We start from the raw sequence: 20,601 nt of genomic DNA on the forward strand, positions 1-20,601 counted from the left end.
CCACGGTGTTGCAGTCTAATATAGTAGTTGTTACAGTTTCCCTTACATTTTGGTAGACTGTGGAGTCCAAGTACGCCCTCTCTCCATGTCAAAACTAACTGCCAAAAAGTTATAACTTTTAGAATGAAAATGGGGGTCTTGTGCTGGAGGCTTCCTTTTCAGGTATGCAAAAATATATTTTATGCAAGTTGTCTCTATGTGCAGGATGTTTCTTCATACATAGCCTTGCGTTCAACAAGGCTGAATGCTGGGTGCTGTACTTGGGTCATAACAACCACATACAGCAGTATAGGCTTGCAGGTGGAGGGGCTGGAAAGTTACGCAGCAAAAAAGGATCTGGAGGTGCTGGTCAGCAGCTGGCTGAACAAGAGCCAGCAGTGTGCCCGAGAAGGCCAATGGCATCCTGGCCTGCATCAGATATAGTGTGGCCAGCAGGGGTAGGGAAGTTATTGTCCCTCTGTACTCACCGCTGGTGAGACCGCACCTCAAATACTGTGCTTGGTTTTGGGACCCTCACTGCAGGAAGGTTATTGAGTTGCTGGAACATGTTCAGAGAAGACAGCAACAAAGCTGGTGAAGGGCCTAGAAAATAAGAACTCCAAGGAGCGGCTGAGGGAATTGGGGCAGTTTAGTCTGGAGAACAGGAGGCTGAGGGGAGACCTCGTCGCTCTCTAGAACTACCTGAAAGGAGGCTGTGGGGATATGGGGGTTGGTCTCTTTTCTCAGGTGTCAAGTGATAGGACATGAGGAAATGACCTCAAGTTGCACTTCGGGAGGTTTAGGTTGGATATCAGGAAGAATTTCTTCAGAGAAAGGGTTGTTAGGCATTGGAGCAGGCTGCCCAGGGAAGCGGTGGAGCCCCCATCCCTGGAGATATTTAAGAGATGTGTGTGGTGCTTAGGGACATGACTCGATAGTGTTAGGTGATGGTTGGACTTGACAATCTTAAGGGTCTTTTCTAACGTAAATGGTTCTATGGTTCATGTTACAAGAAACATTTTATCAGCATACACCAATCTGATCCAAAATCCTGAAACATCAATAACTTTTGCAAAATTTTTGTAAATACAGTGGATTATAAACACTCTCCCTCATGTTGGAATATAACAGTGAAAGAGGAGGATATTCTCTGTGTTGTGGAAAACCTTTCATATTGAATGGGGTTTCATTTATCTCTGTTCTGAGGAAGAAAATAAAGGATTTATTACACTATACTGCTAGTATTTGAAATTTTCAGTCATGAAACTTAAAGTTACAAGGTATTTTATAAAAGAGTAGTAATCCCCAAACACTGTAGTCTTCTCTCTACTCTGAATTTCTTGTGTTTGGCATTTAGCGGATGGAAAAATTCCATGAACTGTTTCTGCATAAAATACTTGATTTGTAAGTGTCTTCTGGCTGATGAGTTGACTGAGATATAGATTGTAAGTAGCTAATAGACATGATGACCTTGACTTATCCACATGGATCTCCACAGACGCTCCAGTTCAGTGCATGCAAACCTCTGACCTGTGTACACAAGGGAAAATTCTTTTCCCTTCTCTGTGTTTTTTTCCTCTCCTTAGTTCTTCATCTGCCTCTCTGAAGGTTTGGGAAACTGTGTGGGGAAAATGATGAATGGATTAGTGAAGTAGGAGTCTGATCAGTTAAGATATATTTTGTATTGTACATTCCCTTTCCCCACTTCTCACCTTAGCCACTCAACCATTCCTTTAGGTCGTAACACGGTCCCCAGTGTGTATCTTTTCTCATATGCTGGGATTATAGGTTGTAGGAAAGTCCCCAGTGTCCGTGCTGGTGGTTCTGGCTTTCTGTAAATGTCTTGTGATTTGCCAAATTTGGAATATTGAAGAACATTTTAAATTAAATCTCTCCTGCCAAAGAGATTTCTTTCATAAAAGACTTACCTTTTTCCATTGATAACAACATTATTAGCAGCAGGAGGTACAGGGTTCTTCATCCTAATTATTTTTTAGGAATACAAGTCAGCTGGAACTAGTGCTTTAGAAACAAAGAGAATTCCAGGTATAGTATTGTGAACAGTAGTGTAGAGTTGAATATTATATGTATGATTTTTTTTACTTAAATGGCTTTGAACTTGCAACACTCATTAGGTTTGCTCAGTTCAAGACACATGATTTAGATCTCTTCATGAGACAGAGTATATCTGTATTACTTGGACAAATAATTGCATTTTTCCATGGACTTCAAGGTAGTTAAAATGGATTGCTGGCTAAAATGAAGTATATAAAACGAATGGTCTCAAAAATTAATTTTTATTTTCACCAACAGAAGAGTGTATTCAAGGATCAAATGGAGCTGATGTTACAGAACCATGTATTTCCTTTGTTCATGTCTAACCTGGGGTACCTCAGAGCTAGAGTAAGTTCACCAATTATATCAATTTCAGTGTTTGGTATGATTCTTTCCTTTGCAGTTTAACTTCCTTCTGAATGTCAATGAAAGCAATAAAGCAAATACGTAGTAGAATTTGTAATAACTATCTTGTACAGTAATTTTTCAGCATTTTGATTTTAAAAATGATTTGTCACTTAAATGAATTGATGAAAGATCTCTGTTATGTTATTGTTTATTACCTCAATCAGACAGGGGAATTTGAGCAGTGGTTGTGACCATTTTTCATTAGCAGATCTCAGTAACTAGAGCTGTTGGACAGCTGTGAAGAATAGGTAGGATTTCCACAGAGTAGGTAATGAGACTTTGAATGTAGTGTGAACAAAATTCAAGCGCCCATATGAGTCATAAACAAACAGTTAATTTTCTTCAAATTCTTTTCTGATTTTTTTTTTGTCCCCAGGAGGACCAAAACTGTGAATACCGATTATGTACATACTGGATTTATTGGAATTTGAGAAAAGAAAATACAAAAATCTTGAGTGCAAAAACTGTGTCGTGTTACTGTATGAACACACTAATGAAGAAAAAAAATAGCCCTAAGTTGCTTTTTTTTTTTTTCATGCAGTCCTGTTGGGTACTTCATTCATTCAGTGCTTTGAAGTTTCACAATGAGCTGAACTTGAGGAATGCAGTAGAATTGGCAAAGAAGAGCCTGATTGATGATAAGGAAATGCCTGTTAAAGTAGAAGCTGCCATAGCTCTTCAGACGTTAATAAGCAACCAGGAGCAAGGTATGCTACAGTGATTCATCAGTTGTATATACTGATTTATTTATTTATTGGTAGAGATGAGGAGGTTTGTGCAGATTTATCTGAACATTTCTGTCATTTAAAGACACAGATTTCAGAACACTTCATCTTTTGACAGCTTCACTCACTTATTAGATACTGTATACATCGCAGAATTCTGACTTCAAGCTTTAGGGAAGGTTTCTTGCACAAGAGTCAGTATCAACGTATTTCATTTAATAAAGTGCATAGTATCTGTCTTTCATTTTGTTTAATGAAGTGAAATAATGAATAGTGAAATAGTGAATAGCTTAAAAATTAATGCTGCCGATGTATGAGGGCATGTATTACCCTAAAACAGTGGATATTTTTTGTAAATTGCTTTTCGTTATTGGAATGAATGACATGGTGGTGAATGTACATTTGATTTACTTAGCCTACTAGTTGCAGGCTGTAAAAGTGCCGTGGGTAGGGTTTTTTGTGCATGTATACGTGAATTAAACTTTTAAAAAATATTTCATTCAAGAATAGTCAGCTATCTAGTAGTTTTCAGCTATTATATATTTATGTTCAAGAATAGTTAATTCCACCTAATTTCAATATTATTTTTTTTAGCCAAGGAATATGTGAAGCCATATGTAAGGCCAGTTATGCAAGAGCTCTTGCACATTGTTAGAGAGACAGAAAATGATGATCTTACTAACGTAATCCAGAAGATGATCTGTGAATACAGTCAGGAAGTAGCTACCATTGCTGTTGACATGACACAACACCTGGTAAGAGACAATATTAAAATCACAGTCCAGTCACAAGCACATGTGTGGTTTGTTAAACATCTTAGGAACTTTACTTGAAGTGCACACGGTTTAAAATAGTCCCTACAGAATTCATCTATAGTGTTCATAATACTATATTTTTTTCAGTCTGAAGCATCTTTAACACCTTTAAGTTTTTCTGAGATACTGAATTTTGTCAATGACTTTAATGAGTCAAGCTCTGACTATTTAACATTTCAAATGTCTTAACGTAACCAGACTTCAAAAAAAAAAAGCCTAGAAAGACCTCCAAACTTTCAAAACTAAGTAGCATATTTTTCATCAATGATGGCTCTTACAGATAGGGCAGATTGCTGTTTTTGCACTAGCTATCTTGGTTTTGCACGGAAAAATTAAAAATGTCTTTTTTCATAGGCAGAAATATTTGGTAAAGTACTTCAGAGTGAGGAGTATGAGGAAGTGGAGGACAAAACAGTTATGGCCATGGGCATCTTGCACACAATCGACACTATCCTGACAGTTGTGGAAGATCACAAGGAGGTGAGATTTTCTTACACACATCTTCTGCTTTCCCTAATGCCTTTCCTTCATGATGACAAGCAGTTCTATGTATGTGTTGCATCACTTGATGGACATGCGTGTGTATTTACTATAGCAGGTTGGTGAATTAGTACCAAGTGACCTCTGACAAATCTGAATTTAAAGCCCAGTTTACTTTTGTGATTTCTTAATTATTTAGCTCTTAAATTTGCAGGGTATTTCTATCATGAGGGTAAAATATTGAGCCCTTACTGTGGTGAACACTTCATTGGATAATTATTACAGACTATTAAAAGTAGATTTTGAGGAGTAATATTTTGTATAAGCATGATTTTTTTTATAATGGTGACTGTGTTTTGTTGTTCACCTAGCAGTTTCTTGGATAGAATTCCTAGGAACTGGTCTTTCTGTTGTAATGCAAGTTTAACCTGAGCTGGCTGAGGTAGGAAGGAGTTCAGTGACTGAAAAAAGGGGCAAAGTCTGCCAGTAACTTTGAGCTCAGTTGACATAAAGCACAAAAATGCTTTGCCCTAGATGGCTTTGCTTCCTTTTGATTTACAATGAGAAGGTTTCATTGCAAAAGTGGAATCTTAATATTCTAATTAATGTATTCTAAAATTATAAGCTTCATAATATTTTCTTGTATGACCATTGTGTGTTTGAATTTGAAAACATCTTTCATTCCTTTATAAGAACCCCTTGCATCTTTTGAAAGCTAACATGATATCTGTTACCTCTCTTGATGCTCGGTTTAGCTTATCTGAAGTAGGTCTTCAGGTTTTACCCTTGGGGTTTGGGTTATTTTGGACATAAACTTAGTAGCTTGTTTTTCTGTTATGTGAAGCACAAACTAAAATACTGTGCAGAATACTCTTCATCTCAGAATCTTATGTGATTTTAGAAGTGATATAAATTATATACAAATGATATACGAGGCTGATAACTCCTTAGAAATTCCTTTCCTTTTCACCATTAACTAAGTAGAGCTTAGGGGATGATCAGTTTTAAGCCATGTGTCTGAATGTTTTGCTTGAGGGTACATGGATGAATCTGTGATCACATACTTAAGCCCTTTGCTGGAAGAAACCCAGGAAGCCTGACATCCTGCAAGACTTTGAGTTTAATGAATAACCAGCGGTAATAACGTGAAATGCCCGTGTTTGATGGTTTTACTTAGACTTGCAATATGTCCATATAAGTCTCCTTGCAATTTGGTTTCCTTCATAAATGTCATCTCTCTGACCAACATCGCAAGGCTGAATAAATTATCCTCTCCCTTGCCCACCTCAATAGATAGCCACACAACAACTTTTGTTTGACTTTTTAGCACAGTTGTATTCTCCTAAATTCTACACGTGGTCTTCTTGCTGGGCCTGCTTTGGGAAGCTCTTCATAGATCTTAAGCAAAAGCATCTCTTCTTTCTTTCTTTCTTTCTTTCAACCCATGCTACTTCAGAGATTTTGTACTGAGGCCTTACCTCAAAGTACAGTGTTAGCATCTCCTTTTGCTTTATAACCAGAAAGGACAACAGAAACAGTTTTTCACAGGATCTGCAGAATAACTCTGGAATAAGAATTTTTAAAATAAACAAAAATGCTGCAAGTGACATGTTTTAAAAAGCAATACTGTTTATTGAAAATTTGGATACTTAAATTGGTGAGACCTTATTTCATAATCTTGTGGTCATTAAATCAGAATTTAGAAAGTGATAAAAATACCTTTTTGCTTCGAAGAACTTAAACTGAATTAATCAAGTACATTGATCAAATTACTGTCTTTCTAAATTTTTAAATAAACTTCTTTGTTTTTTTAATTTCAGATAACTCAACAGCTGGAGAGCATCTGTTTACAGATCATCGGCCTTGTTTTGCAGAAACACGTTATAGGTATCTCTTGGAGCTAATTTTTAGAAAAACGTTACAGGTTTTTGCATTAAAAATTCTTGAATTATTACAAACAGTACTGTCTTCTTGGACAGAACTTCATCTTCTGTTGTTGTTGTTCACTTCTTTAAGAATTAAAAACAGAGGATGCAGTTCCTTATAGTTCTAGCACTGTATTAAAGGACAAAATCTATATTTACTATTTTCTGGACTTGATGTGCAATTAAATTACCTCTTTATCAGTTTCCTGCATTAAAGAGCTGCACAGCTTTGTGCTAAGGCATTTTAAGAAAAAACAAAGTTTGAGAAAGTAAAAATATTTTGCAGTAAGTCATTAGAAGCAATGCCTTTGATGCACAGGTAACGCATTTTTCCAGTGCGTGTTTATTATAAAAAGCAATGTATATTGTTGCAACTGTAGCCAACATAAGACCTTAAATAGTCTTTTCAATTTGTATTATTTTTATTCATCTTGATATAATTAGTAATTGCCGTCTTCTAGTTGTTTTATAACTCAGGGCTTGAGTTTCAGATTTCAAGATACTTGCGATTTTTTTTTTTTTAAACAAACTTGTTTCTTCTTTCCAGAGTTTTATGAAGAAATTCTTTCCTTGGCATACAGCTTGACATGCCAGGTGATTTCACCTCAAATGTGGCAGCTTTTAGGTGTTCTGTATGAGGTTTTCCAGCAGGATTGCTTTGAATACTTTGCAGGTATTACCACTTCTATTCTCTTCATGCTTCAGCTGTTTGGGAATTCATCTCCAGAGCCCGCCTTACAAAGGTCACTTCCATTTAGTGTCTTGGTATAAAATGATCGTGTACTTTAGTCATGCCCTGACCATCTGTTTAGTGTGGGAGTGTAACAGGAACGTATTTAGCTAGAGAAGCATGTTCAAATCTGTCAGTATGATCAGTTATCATTGGAGGTCCTGAACTCAAAGAAAGTTGAAATATACAGAGTTAATGGGAAACTACAAATTCCTAAATTAAACTGTTGTTCTATTCTGTTTCTTCTCCTGAGAATGCATTGTGCATGGTGCACTTTATGAAGTAGACTTTTGCAAAGTTTCAATTTCTAACCATGTCCAGGAATCTGTGCTAATGAATCCCATTACAGGACTACAGCCTCACTGGATAGCACTTTAAGGATTGGTTTGCTTTTTTTCTCTTTATTTCTCTCCTCTGCAGATATGATGCCTCTCTTGCATAATTATGTGACCATTGACACTGATACTTTACTGTCTAATCCAAAGCATTTAGAAATCATTTATGCTATGTGTAAAAAGGTAAGCATTCTGATTCTTACTGGTTCTTACTTCTGATTCTTATCACGGGTACCTAACAAACACGTTAAAAGTGACCTGAACATGCCAGGTGGTAGCCAGTCATTGCAGAATGAAATGAAGTTTGGTCTCATCTCAGTTCCAAGTAGTCATAGCACCTTCACACTTTCAAGTGACATACTTTTTAAAAAAAACTGTGCACAAATGTGTGGGAGAAAGTTGCTGTGCCGTTGTTTGCCTTGACTCTCTTCTATGAACAGCTATTTTGGTAAGCAGAGGAATTAATGAAGCCTGATTTCCTTGGGTTGTATATCTTGTGATTGGGTTCTTTAGTTCTCAGCTAAGGTGCAAACTCATTTGAAGTTCTTCCCACATTTTCCTGTTTCCCTTTTATACAGATTCTGTCACGTATAATAAAGGACAAGATCACACTGCAGCCTTTGTCTGATTTGGGGCATTATTAAGTCTTAGGAACCTATCTACTTGCTTATTTTTAAGAGACTTACGGGGATTTAATGTGTTTGTGAATTCTACTTCTTTGTCAAGTTTGATTGACGCTAGCTGTAGGGTTGAAACATACTGAGAAGAAACAGTCAGTTTCGTGCATATGTGCATATACATAGAGTGATTACATACATCTCATTTTTAATCTGAAACTAGCCTAGAGATAGGACCTCACTTTGCCAGGCTGTTAATCTGCCAGTGCTTATTAGAATTGAAGTCAGAAAATGGAAACAGGATGTGAAAAACATCAATGATTCTTCCAAGTAACATTACCTTTGGAAAAGGGAAAGTGATAAAGGACGTATAGAGGATACTAACTTTAATAAAGAACAATAGCAATTTCTTCTGAATTTTTAGATTCATTGTTAGTCACCTGTCCTGATTTATATCCTGTAGAGATAAGTTTATCTTTCTTAATTCATCAGAAAATACAGCAGTAAGGGACTGAAAAAATGTAGAGTTTTGATGTATGCAGGTACAAGAGCACTTGCTTTCATAGTTGACAGTGATTAATACTGATAAATTAAATTGCCTTTTTGATTGTTAGGTATTAACAGGAGATGCAGGAGAAGATGCAGAGTGTCATGCAGCCAAACTCCTAGAAGTAATTGTTCTTCAGTGCAAAGGACGGGGTATTGACCAGGTGATACACACTTAACAGGTTTTCCCTTCTACAGGTTTCCAGTGCCATGTGTATGATTCATGAGAAAAGCAACTGGAATTGGAGAACCTGGGGGAAGATGCAAAATGTAGGAATGGGGAGAAATACAGAATTGTGGTTGAGAGGTTAATTACACAAACACAGCTGTTGAAGTTTTTTTCTCCAAGCCCTGTCCTTTTTATGAACTTGGTCCTTTTTGAACCACACAGTATACTTGTGAATGAAGAATTTATAAGTGTAGCTAGATTGTGATTGGCAGGAAAACCATAATTGCAGTTTTCTGTAATTGTATACAACACATTTGTAGAATGTGATTTTTTTCTCTTTTTTCTTTTTCCCCCCATATTAAAAGATAAATTCTGGTCTCACATTTTACATAATACTCCAGCCTCTAAATTACTTTGCTGTATCGTGTTTGATGTTTGCACAGTGCAATCCATGGACTTCAGTGAATAATTTTCAGTTAATTTCACTGAAACCAATATAACTTTACCATTGTAAATCTGAAGTAATTGAAGATAAAAGTGTTCCCTTCCAGATTTTATTTTTAAAAGGAATCTGGAAGGGATTAAAGTGAATTATATGCATTTACATTGAAATAAGGGTGTGGTGGAAGGCTGAAATGAGCACCACAACTCTGGGAATTAAAATAGTTGTACTCTGAACTGAAACTCATAAACGGAAACATTCATAATGCTCCCCAAATTAATATAAAGCATAAACCTGCATATTGAAATATATGCAGATGTTTATTTCATTGTGTAGAAATATGTGCATACTTTTTTTTTTGAATAAACTCACTCATTGCAAACTTTCTTAAAGAAATTTATCACTTTACATTTATTAGGAAAAACTTTTTTTTTCTTGCAGATTTAGGTCCTCTCAGTTTTTAATACCTGTTAGTTTTTAAGTTGTTGGATATCTTTATTCAAAGATGAGAAAGTCCTTGAGTTCTTTTCAAAACCTTTTATTCACACCAAAACAAATTCTGCCCAGCTAGCTCCAAATAATCTCCTCTGTGCTGAGAATAACATTGGCAATTTTTAGCTCATAGAATAGTTGTTTTGGGGAAGATTTGTAAGCATGTAAGCAGAGGCTTAAAATGCTTTTATATTAATCTAACGTATTCTTAGGATATACCTGGACTTCAGTTAGCTCCGGAGATCAGTTCTGATAAATGTGTTTTAAACCTGTGTATAATACGGTAACATGTATAATACTTGCTTTTTTTCTTCTTCATTATATGCCCAGTGTATTCCACTCTTTGTGGAGGCTGTTCTGGAGAGGTTAACAAGAGGAGTTAAAACAAGTGAACTTCGTACCATGTGTCTTCAGGTTGCCATTGCTGCACTCTACTACAATCCTGACCTACTTCTGCACACCTTAGAGAACATCAGGTTTCCACACAATCCTGAGCCCATCACTGCACAGTTCATAAACCAATGGATGAATGACACAGACTGTTTTCTTGGGCAAGTATTGTCTTTCAAAAGTCCCTGTTTTTTTCTTTTTCGCTTCTGATTGTATCCCTAGTCATGTTGAAGCAAGTGATTTCATTCCTTGGTTGTTCCATACAACAGTAATCCACACCACGTTTAATTGCAGTGATACTAATGAAGGTGGGTTATGTATATTTAATTTTTCTCGGTCTGTTAAGCTATATGCTGAGTCTTCTGTGTTGCAACAGTACAAGAGTACAATACATATCATATTTCAGAATGCTTTAGTTTTTTTAATCACAGACTATCAGAGTAGATATTAGCAAAAATACAGACTAGATATTAGGAAAAATATCTTTACCGTGTTGGTGGTCAAACACTGGAACAGGCTTCCTGATGAGGTGGTTGATGCCCTATGCATGTCAGCATTGAAGGTACTTGGATAATTCCCTTGCTAATATGCTTTAACTTTTGGTTAGCACTGAAGTGATCAGGTAGTTGGAATAGATGATCTTCGAAAGTCCCTTCCAATTGAATTATTCCATTCCCTTTCAAACTCTTTTCTTCTCCAAGAGATGGCACAGTTTGCACTGAGGGTAGTATTTGGAGCTGACCAGCAGGATTTCAGGGAGATGTTAACTTTTTTTCCTCAGATACAATGTGTACATATTTTCTGTTCTGTATTTTATAAAGTATTTAACTGCTTCATTTAATGTTTGAAAAACATTATTCTGTCCAATGAATCCCATACTTTGATTTTCATTTCTGTCAGTTATTCATGGTCAGCGTTGCTTATTTAACATTATACTACTGATGTACTCCTTAACTTAAACTTCATTCAGACCTGCCTGTAACATGCATGTACGCTACACTAGTGTGCACTAAGGCAGAAGCTGAACGTTTATAAATGAAGGTAAATGGAAGTGGACAAAGCCTGTCATCACATAACAAAGTATGCGCTTGATGCTGTGGGGATGTGAAGTTCAGTGCAAAACAGCCAGTGCTTGCCTCTCAGCTGAGATGTGGTGTCTGGCTGTGAGATTCAGATCCACTTACGGGCAGAGCAGACGCTCAGATGTAGTTAACAGCTACTGCTCACCTTCCTGCTGTGAGTTACGTTTTGTCATTGAAGGCATGACTTCTGACTGCAGATGTACAGATAGGATTAGAACATGTCTTCTCTGTGCATAATATGTGCCAACAGACTAAGTGAAGTATCAATGTGCTAGGAGTCATGCAAAAAATGAGCACAGGACCAAGGCAGGCAGCTCGTGACCCATAGATACATACCTTATCTTCAGGTTGTCATTCTTTTTCTACCTGTTTTTTGGTACAGTCTTGTCTTTCTAATTCTAAAGAAGTTAAAGTCTTTAGAGTTGGTCTTATAAGATGCTTTCTGCACTCCCCAATCATCCATGCAACTTTTCTTCATGCCAGTTCTTATTTGAGTTTACCTTTATTGAGCAGAATTATATGCCATGTTGGTATAGCTGCATTATTGCCTCATTGTTCATCTTGTATTTATATTGTGGTACATTGTAGCACTGCATCAACTTTTTAATAACTGTAATAAAATATAATGACTTAGTCAATCAGCGACCACCTAATATACGTGGGATTTGCTCTCAGCATGTCCTTTGTAGTATTTTTAAAACCCATACCAAATGTACGTGATAAAAACTGTTCTCCTTCCTCTTCTGTCCTAATTACACAGTTTAGCAGGATTAGGATGAAAGGGCATTAGTTTAAAATCATAGAATCATTCAAGTTGGAAAAGACCCTCAAGTTTGCAGACTTGCAGCACAAACTACCTTATTTCTGGTCTACATGTTAATTCTATCTGTTTGACTAAAATAAAAACCACTTGGAGGTGCAAGAGAAATTTCCTTCTTTTGATATATGTAGGCTCTGTGCATATTCCCATTCATGTCTGTATTTGATGGCATTACCATAGTAGTCTCTCTTTAAAGATTAAAAAAAACAAACCTGACAGCCTTCAAGAGGCATTTGGACAATGCCCTCATTAATATGCTTTAACTTCCGGTTAGCCCTGAAGTGGTCAGGGAGTTGAACTGGATGACCTTTGTAGGGATGTTCCAACTGAACGGACTTCCAACTGTTCTGTTCTAATACATTAAACAGATAAATGTGGGGGAAAAAAAATCTCTTCTTCCTTATAACAAATCCAGTTTATTATCACAAGCACTCTGACCTTTTCTGCCTGATATGTATAGGAAATGTCTACAGCACATCCTATATTATGTATTAACATAAATACACACATTATCATTTAGAGGGGTTACTTGAGTTAGTGACAAAGTAGGCATAAAGTACCCAGTGTCCCTCATTTTTTATGGAGTCCCAGTGGCTGAAAAATGGCACCTTGAAGTTTACACCTCCCACATATTGTGGTAATACTACTATTAATTTTTAAATTATTTTAGTTTCTACAGACTTTTTACTAATTTTTTATGGCTGAAGAAAAGTTCTTGATATTCAGCTCTTTGTGCTGTCATTTTTTCTATTGCATATCAAATGCTGAAAGCATGCAGGGCATTACAAAAGAACATATTCCCTATAGGTGGTAAACTTGTCGTTCTTTTTAGAAGAAATAAAAAATGAAAGAGATTTATAGCCTTAAACAGTTCATCCTGGAGCATTCAGTGAGAAACTAGTCAGGTCCAAAGAAGAAAAATACTGCCAACCTGAATAGGATCCAACCTCAAGTACTTCTGTAAGCTACAGCTTAACTTTCAGTTCTTTTGTGTTGCTTTTCAAAAAGCATCAGCTTCTGCAACTACTGCTCGACTAAGTGCTTTTTCAGGGCTGAGAAAAAAGTTGACAAAGCCTATGAAAATGAAACACAGAGATCATCAGGCTAGATTCTGCTCAGGCTATGCACTTGAACAGCAGCTGAAGATTAAAATGTCTCTCTTTGATGTGCTGCTATGAGCAGTGAAATAAATAACTGTAATGTTGCTTAAATCTAAAAATTGCTTTTCCTTCACTGTTGTCTTCTCAGTATGTGGCTTCCAGGCATAGGGCTTTTGCTATAGTACTGCTTGTCAGGCACTGTGATATGTTTTAAATGACTTCCTCCCTTTCCTTCCTTCCTCCCTTCCTCAGAAGGACAGGACTGCTTCTAGAAGACCACTTCATTTTAGTAAGGGTCGTCATCTGAAGAGGCCTTAAACGAACAGGATAAGGCAGTTGGAAACAAAATCTGGCTTCTTTGCTACCTTTCCTCAGGCCCACTTCTGCAGACTTCTTTTGATCAGTGAAGACACTAGTGGGTGCCCCGATCTGTACAGTTCTTCTCACCTGCTGTCATTCAGTGCTGCTTCAGTTCAGAGTTAGGTGGCTTTCCAGCAAGAGGCAGTTTTAGGTCTAAATTCGAGTCAGTTGGTGTGCTCACAGATCCTAGAGAAACTGGAGAAGAACGAAGGAGATCCTCCTCCAGGTGTGAATCTCACTGCCATTTTTTCGTTAGCCCTGCAGACAGTCTGTGCTTTGCTGGTAACAGTGACTGTTCAAGCTACTTCCCCCACATGATTCTCATGTCCCTCTGCCCTTCTGCTGCTGTGAAGTCCTAGTGCCCAGAGATCCTGCTCTGCCAGAAGGGCTGAGGGGCAGGGGCTTGTGTGCTGGTATGTTCTTATGCTGGAGCCAACGGTGTTTGCCAAAAGAATGCAGTATTTCTTCAGCAGTACTTGTGAACTCTTGGAATGAAATCCATGGGAATAATACATCTTGCGAGGCGAGGGGTGGGAGGGGGGAAGTGGCTGGGGTACAGTAGGTAGCTGTTTTTCCCTGTTATTAAAAATATGGAAACTATTTAAAACTGTTTAGAAATTTGGAATGTTAAAAATAATCAAGGCAAGGAGAGCTCAGAACTCACTGCAAGGCTGCATAAATCCAGTATGTCTTTGTGGATATTACACATCTGTGGATGTTCGCCTGTATACCACAGTATACTATACTTATTTCTAAACATGTTTTCTGCAATTACTTCAAACTGAATAAGGGTAAGGGACTGAAAAAAAACACAGTTGTAGAAACATTTGTTCTTTGCTGCTTTACACCTTCTCTCTGACAGCCTGACGTTTGGGTGAGACTTTGCACGACTTATGCTTACTCTTACGCTAAAAATTCTTCTGTGGCAATTGGGGTGAAATGAAAACCTAACTTGCTTCAAAAAAAAAAGTTGTGGGGAAAAGAAGTTTTTTTGGACTAGGAGGATTTATTTGATAGGAGTGTAAATAGTTAGAAATCCTAGTATATAAAATCCTAATCTTATACAGGAAAACAAGGTTGGTTCCAACTTTGCAACTAGAAGGAAATGGCTAATTATTTGCAGTTTGCCCAGGAAGTGGATTAGTGTAATAGAAAGCAACTTGATCCTAACATAAAAGGAGCACAGCACACCAATAAAGGAAAGGCTTAGCCATTTTCCTTTGAAATACTTTCAACCTGGTTTAAAATACAAAAGATCCTTAAGTCTTTTCATCTTGTGTTGGAAGAAGTGTATTAGCTACAAAAGGTCCCGCAGACTGTGAAGAACACAGAGCGTGTTAGAAACAGCCTTGCCTAGAAGTTGTGCGTTGCACTGCCATGCGAGGCTGGCTTTGTATGTTTAGCACGCCAGGCTTCGTATGCCTTTGAGGAAGCAAGCAGAGCGCGTGATTGCTGGGGAGGACTATTGTGTGCTGCTGGGCAGACAAGTAAAGATCTTGAAGGACAAAGCAGTAAGGAGAATTGTGTCCAGGCAGCTTTGTGCAGACAGAAGAGTGCTGAAGTAACAAGCCTTTTGATAGCAAAGGAATAGTCCTGAAACCATTCTTTGCCATTACAAAAATATGTAAATGACGTAAAACGCTTGTTTTCGTTGTTCAGTCCTGTTGGTGTTTGATACAGCTGTGGCACTGAGTGCTGAACTTCAGGCTTGTCCTGCTGTTTGTGCTGACAGGTGGAAGAAACAAGCTTCCTTCTGTCCCAGGTTCACTAAAGATAGCTTGATGCTGGATTTCTGCTGTCCTGCTGGGCCGTCTACTAACGTGTATTCCAAAGGCATGTGCTCATTCTTACAGCTTCTCTCATAGATGCTTGAAAATGAAGTGTGACAAATATACTGTAATTTTTGGCTATTTGGGCTACTTCCTAATGATGATTCCCTTCTATGTAACAATGTCTGAGTCTTCCATTTTCATTCGCTGTCCAGAAAAGATAATTCAATATGAAGCTAAGCCACTAATTGCTGTATTTTTTCACTATTTTTGTGATACATTTTGCAATTGGCGTTATGTAACAGTAGCTTTTTCAACTCTATAATAAAAGGTAGTACCAAGTGTCATTAATGACCCCATTGCACCTACACTGGAATTGTTTTGTTATACATTATGGGCCTAAAGAAATTTCATGGCTTCCCCATGTCAAGATGCAGGTTAGAAATCTTGTGCATGGATTATAGAGCTTTGGTAAAGCCCACGTGAAGGTGCTGGCAGAGAGTTCTTTCCTTTTGTACTTGCAGTAAGAACAACTCTTCCTCCAAAAGCAGTGCTCAGTTCATAGATGGCATCGTCTGTAGGTAGAATTTATGCTTCGCAGCGTTGGCATGTGAGCAAATGGTGATGGGTTCGTTTTCAAGACAGGTAAAATGGGAGGTAGTCCTCCCAGTTTTAGTAAAGGGTGGGGTTAATTTTTTTCATGTAATGAAGGTGAAAGCAGACTCTGTTCCGCTGACTCTTGGTTAATTTGTATACCCTCTTTTGTATCCATTTCCTTCTGAAAAGGAAGCATTGCGGTTTGCGGTGATGGAAGGACACTCTTTGCCCACTTGCATTTTGGTACATTTTTCAACACACATAATGGAGCAGCCAAATCCAACATGACAGTGCGTCATTTGATATGCTAGTTGACTTCATATTTCTTGGCAGGTCTTCTGTGATCATAGTGCTAGGCATGGCTGTATTTAATTTATTGTTCTTGTCAACTACTCTGAGAATGGAATCACTTTGCTACGTCCTAACACAACTAACAAAGCAGGAGCTATTATGAAATCCCTCCAGATCCACAGCCTTGTTTAAACATACAGAGTTCAGGAAGCTGTAAGACATGATCACTTGTATTACTTGAAGAATATTATGGCTTAGTAGCATATTATATGGGATCTTTGGTAATGAAATTGTGATTATTTTTAGAATTATATTACTATATTAATTTTTGACGCGATGGATTAAACTGGCTGTTCACCTGTAAGCTTTATTGTAATTGCTGGTGCACATCTTGTTAGTTTCTTCTCTCTCAACTTGCATCCTCTTCATTCTAAAGTAAAACCAGTTCTGTAACAGAATTATCTACAGGGAATCTGGAGGATGGACGTTTTCTCCCAGTTGGAAATATTAAAAAATGCTGAAAGAGAATAGCTTTGGTGTTTATCCCTGCTGCAGCTGTGCTAGTAATGCCATGCTACTGCATAGATAAAAGACTGTGTGGGATCACCTGATGCACAGCCGCAGGGAGAGAAGAGCCTGCACAGTAGCCAGCTCTAGAGATTTGCTTTGTTTCTGTAGGTCTTGCTGAAACTTTTTGCTGGAGCTACTTGCCCTGAAGAAAGTTTGGACAGAAAATGCCAGCATCAAATTGAATAGTTCAAACAAAATGAGCTTTTCTCACGCCCTTGATTGAAAAATATCATAACGTTAGAGAAAAGCTGACTACTACTAGTCTTTCCAGTAAAGAAGGACAAAAGACTTTCTGTAGAAGCAGTTCAAGATTTTTCCCTGTATTATTTGAAAATGATTTCAATTTCTGGAAGTGAAAATAAATTATTTCTTTTAAGAGCATAGGTTCTTACCTAGTTTCATAGGCTGGGAGCACACACAAGTCTTTCTGAAGTTAATTCCATGTTTTTACTTCCCTTTAATTACCTATAGTTTGTTTTCCTGGAAGTCTACTCATTTGCAGGTTCTCTGTTTAAATGTACTGCTTGCAATTCTTGATGTACAGCTATTTCCCTGCTTTCTCCGGAGTTAGCAATGTGCCTCAAGTTAGTGTTGGAAATGGAATGTATATTACAGCTGTTCTGATGGACTCTTAAAAAACGTACTTAAATACAGCTAGCCCTGTGGCACTCCATAAAAGCACCCTGCAGTTCAGTGTGTTTCTGCTTGCCATTATTCTTTACTAATAGTATTTTCTCTAATTTCAGTGCCTGCCACAGTACTCCTATCTAAGCCAAGGGAAATTAATTTTCCACTCTATTGAATGATGATAATGTTTATCAAATGGTTTATTAAAGACAAGACATTCTACGTAATTATTAAACTATTTTTTTAGCATTACAAACTTTGCATTTGGTAATCAGAAACAGTTCTTCCAGGAATTTGGTCATTGCTTGAAATATACTTAATTGTTTTTGGACAAGTACTTTCCAATGGGAAACTCACATTCAGAACAAAAGAAATACGTGTTTAGGATCCTATAACATAGACTTTAAACATTGTGTTCTGCCATGTCAAGCACCAGGACTTTGATGCTCTCTACGTATCCTTGCAGTGAAAATATGTTTTTCTGTCTAATGATTGTGTGTTGTTTTAGACTCCATGACAGAAAGATGTGTATAATAGGACTGAGCATCTTAATGGAATTGCAGAACCGTCCGCCTGCAGTGGATGCTGTGGCCGCTCAGATTGTCCCTTCAATCCTCCTCCTCTTCCTGGGCTTAAAACAAGTTTGCGCCTCGCGAGAACTCACAGAACATGAGGACCATGCTAAAGATGACAAACACGTTGCAGAAGATAATGGTAAAATCTCCCCTTTTCACATTGTGGATTTTGTCTGGATTTAATTTAAAGGGGGTAAGAAATTGCAGTTCGTTTCTAAGACTCATTAGTCTGCTGAAAATAGCTAGGCTTATTGGGTGCTTGAAGGATCACCTTAGGAATTGATTTTTACTCCCAAAATGTAATCAAAGTGTTTCAATGTATAATAGGTAATACTTTGTGAAAGGGAAGTTAGGAAGTAACAATAAAACTTGCAGGTCCACTCTTGTGAATGTACTCCGTGTTCTCCATAAGCAGCAGGTGTTTTCCCTGACTCCACTGGCTTTATTCTTGATTCGTGGAAAGAAGCTGTTCGTAGTACCCAGCTATTTAAAAGACCTATTCTAGTGAAATTTAAAGGAAACCCTTGCAAGTCGTCTTTGTCCAAATGGAAAATGGCATGCAGTGATTTTCAAAGTGGAGTTTGAGGCAGCTAAGGATCCTGGAGTAGAAAGACTTCTTATTGCTGTGGCTGGCAGAAGAGAGAAAAAACTGAAGAATACGTTGCAGTGGGAACTGTGGGAAGTGAATTTTGAACAGTGTTGCAGGCAGATACGTGTGGCTGTTACTTGACTTGGAAGAGGAAATAGATGGTTTGAGGCCTCAAAATTAGAATGGGTCTAAGCAGAGTATGTAATCCATAAAAATTTCACAGAGTTGTTCTGTAATGTATTTAGACATTTTTTTTCTCAGTGCATAGGAGTACACTATGGAATCAGCACTGTAATTTGAAATCTCTGTGCTATGAGTCAGTCCTTCTGCTTGCTGCAGATATGGTCACTTCATTCTTTTTATCCTACTAACACAGAAAGAGCTGAAGGTTTGGAACTGGAGGGGATTTAAAAAAAAAAAAATCTCAGTTAAGAGTCAAAAATATTTTTCCTTAAGTGAGAAATAGCAATGTTTAGAATTGCGTGTTGGAATTGCATTTAATTCAGGTTATAATTATTGTTTCATAAACAGAGTGGAAGGTAAAACTAAGCAAAAGATAATATTTTAACTTCCTTCAAATAAAGGAGCACTCTGAAGAATAGCAGACAGACGTTAGGCATACACCTGTTTTTCTCTTTGTTTTGTGTCAATTTGAGAAGCCTGTGCCGGTTTTTTTGTTCATTATTTAAAAAGCATAGTGATGGGACACTTTGTGAAAGACAAATTTGCTCAGAATTTTTGGATCCTATAATTATGCAATGATAGCGTTCATGAAAGAAGAAAAAAGCTTTACATTCCCCAGGTGTTCTTAGAAACAAAAGTTTAACTGATCTTGAGTGTAGAAAACATTTTAATAGCTTCATTTTTCCAGTTCTTCCGAGTTTTTGAGGGAAGGATGTTAACAGAGGATCATCTTTTCAACCAGAAATTAGATTGATTCATTATTCTTAATTTGAAAGCCACTTTTTCCAAATACTTTTAAATGTTTGTTTTACAAAACACATCAATGCTTTTGCAGAAGAGATACCAAGTGATGAGGAGGAAACAAATGAAGTGAGCCAGGCAATGCAAGAGAACCATGGTGGAGGAGGTGGAGGTGGTGGCGGCGGCAGTGGAGGTGGAGAAGAAGAGGATGATGACGACGACGATGATGACTGGGATGAAGATGCATTGGAAGAGACTGCTCTCGAAGGATTCAGCACACCTCTTGACCTTGAAAACGGTGTTGATGAATACCAGTTTTTTACGCAAGCACTTTTAGGTATGTGTGTGCTAGTGGACAGAATGCTATGAAATAGTTTGGAGATGGTTCTGAGATGGTTTGGAGTGAGGGTTGGTCACTAGAGGGACTCCTATATATAAAAATGTTTGTCATTTTCTAGATGTTAAAATCATAGTGGAAAAAATGTTTTTCCGTTTCCTGTTTGACTAATCCCGTTGCTTTTAGTTTTGATATGAATATTCAGTTAAAAGATTCACTTCATTGTTGTCCATGGATAATTGGCCACATTGTTAACTTTCTGTTTCATAAAGCAGAGGATGTATTGAAGTTCTCCCAAAATGGGTTGTTTACAGGGGGGATTCTGTACTGAGAAACTGACAGGAATTCCAAATCTGTTTTGCAGTGCAAATTCTGTTTGTTTGTTTGTTTTACCAAACCAGGGATTTAATTTTTTTTTGTCTAAAATTAACTTGGAATGTAAGCTGATAATCACTTTCCATCCATTCCCGTTCTGACAGCGGTGCAGAGCCGAGATGCTGCCTGGTACCATTCGCTGACAGCACCGCTGAGTGAGGATCAGAAGAAACAGCTGCAGGAAATTTATACATTAGCAGAACACCGGCGAAATGCTGCAGGTAAGTCACTTCTCCGGGGCCACTTTATTTATTCAGGGATGTTGGAACCACATCTAATCTGTAACAACAGACGACAAATCTCTGTGCTAATTAACATAAGTCTTACAGGAGGCCTGAGAAGCGTGAGTAGGATATTGTGCTGTATTATTGCTTGCCTGGAAGTGTGTGTTATTCAGATTACTGTTATTAAAATTAATTGCCCTCTCATTGACATATGCTGCTGTTAGAGCAAGCTATGAACTGGTTTTGCACAACC

At 37.6% G+C, this 20,601-nt stretch overlaps 1 protein-coding gene across 1 annotated transcript in view; it reads left to right on the top strand.

Moving 5' to 3' along the window:
• IPO8 (importin 8) overlaps nucleotides 1-20,601 on the top strand; it is a 51,156-nt gene that overhangs the window by 23,830 nt on the left and 6,725 nt on the right. The window contains exons 13-24 of the mRNA XM_083831102.1: nucleotides 2,293-2,382; nucleotides 2,984-3,149; nucleotides 3,762-3,922; nucleotides 4,337-4,462; nucleotides 6,283-6,349; nucleotides 6,935-7,060; nucleotides 7,538-7,635; nucleotides 8,684-8,779; nucleotides 10,049-10,269; nucleotides 17,833-18,038; nucleotides 19,507-19,749; nucleotides 20,229-20,345. Of these exons, the coding sequence (XP_083687228.1) occupies nucleotides 2,293-2,382; nucleotides 2,984-3,149; nucleotides 3,762-3,922; nucleotides 4,337-4,462; nucleotides 6,283-6,349; nucleotides 6,935-7,060; nucleotides 7,538-7,635; nucleotides 8,684-8,779; nucleotides 10,049-10,269; nucleotides 17,833-18,038; nucleotides 19,507-19,749; nucleotides 20,229-20,345 (1,717 nt within the window). The remainder of the gene's footprint in view (nucleotides 1-2,292; nucleotides 2,383-2,983; nucleotides 3,150-3,761; nucleotides 3,923-4,336; nucleotides 4,463-6,282; nucleotides 6,350-6,934; nucleotides 7,061-7,537; nucleotides 7,636-8,683; nucleotides 8,780-10,048; nucleotides 10,270-17,832; nucleotides 18,039-19,506; nucleotides 19,750-20,228; nucleotides 20,346-20,601) is intronic.

Source organism: Anser anser (assembly GCF_964211835.1).
Source record: "Anser anser genome assembly, chromosome: 1".
Lineage (NCBI taxonomy): Eukaryota > Metazoa > Chordata > Aves > Anseriformes > Anatidae > Anser > Anser anser.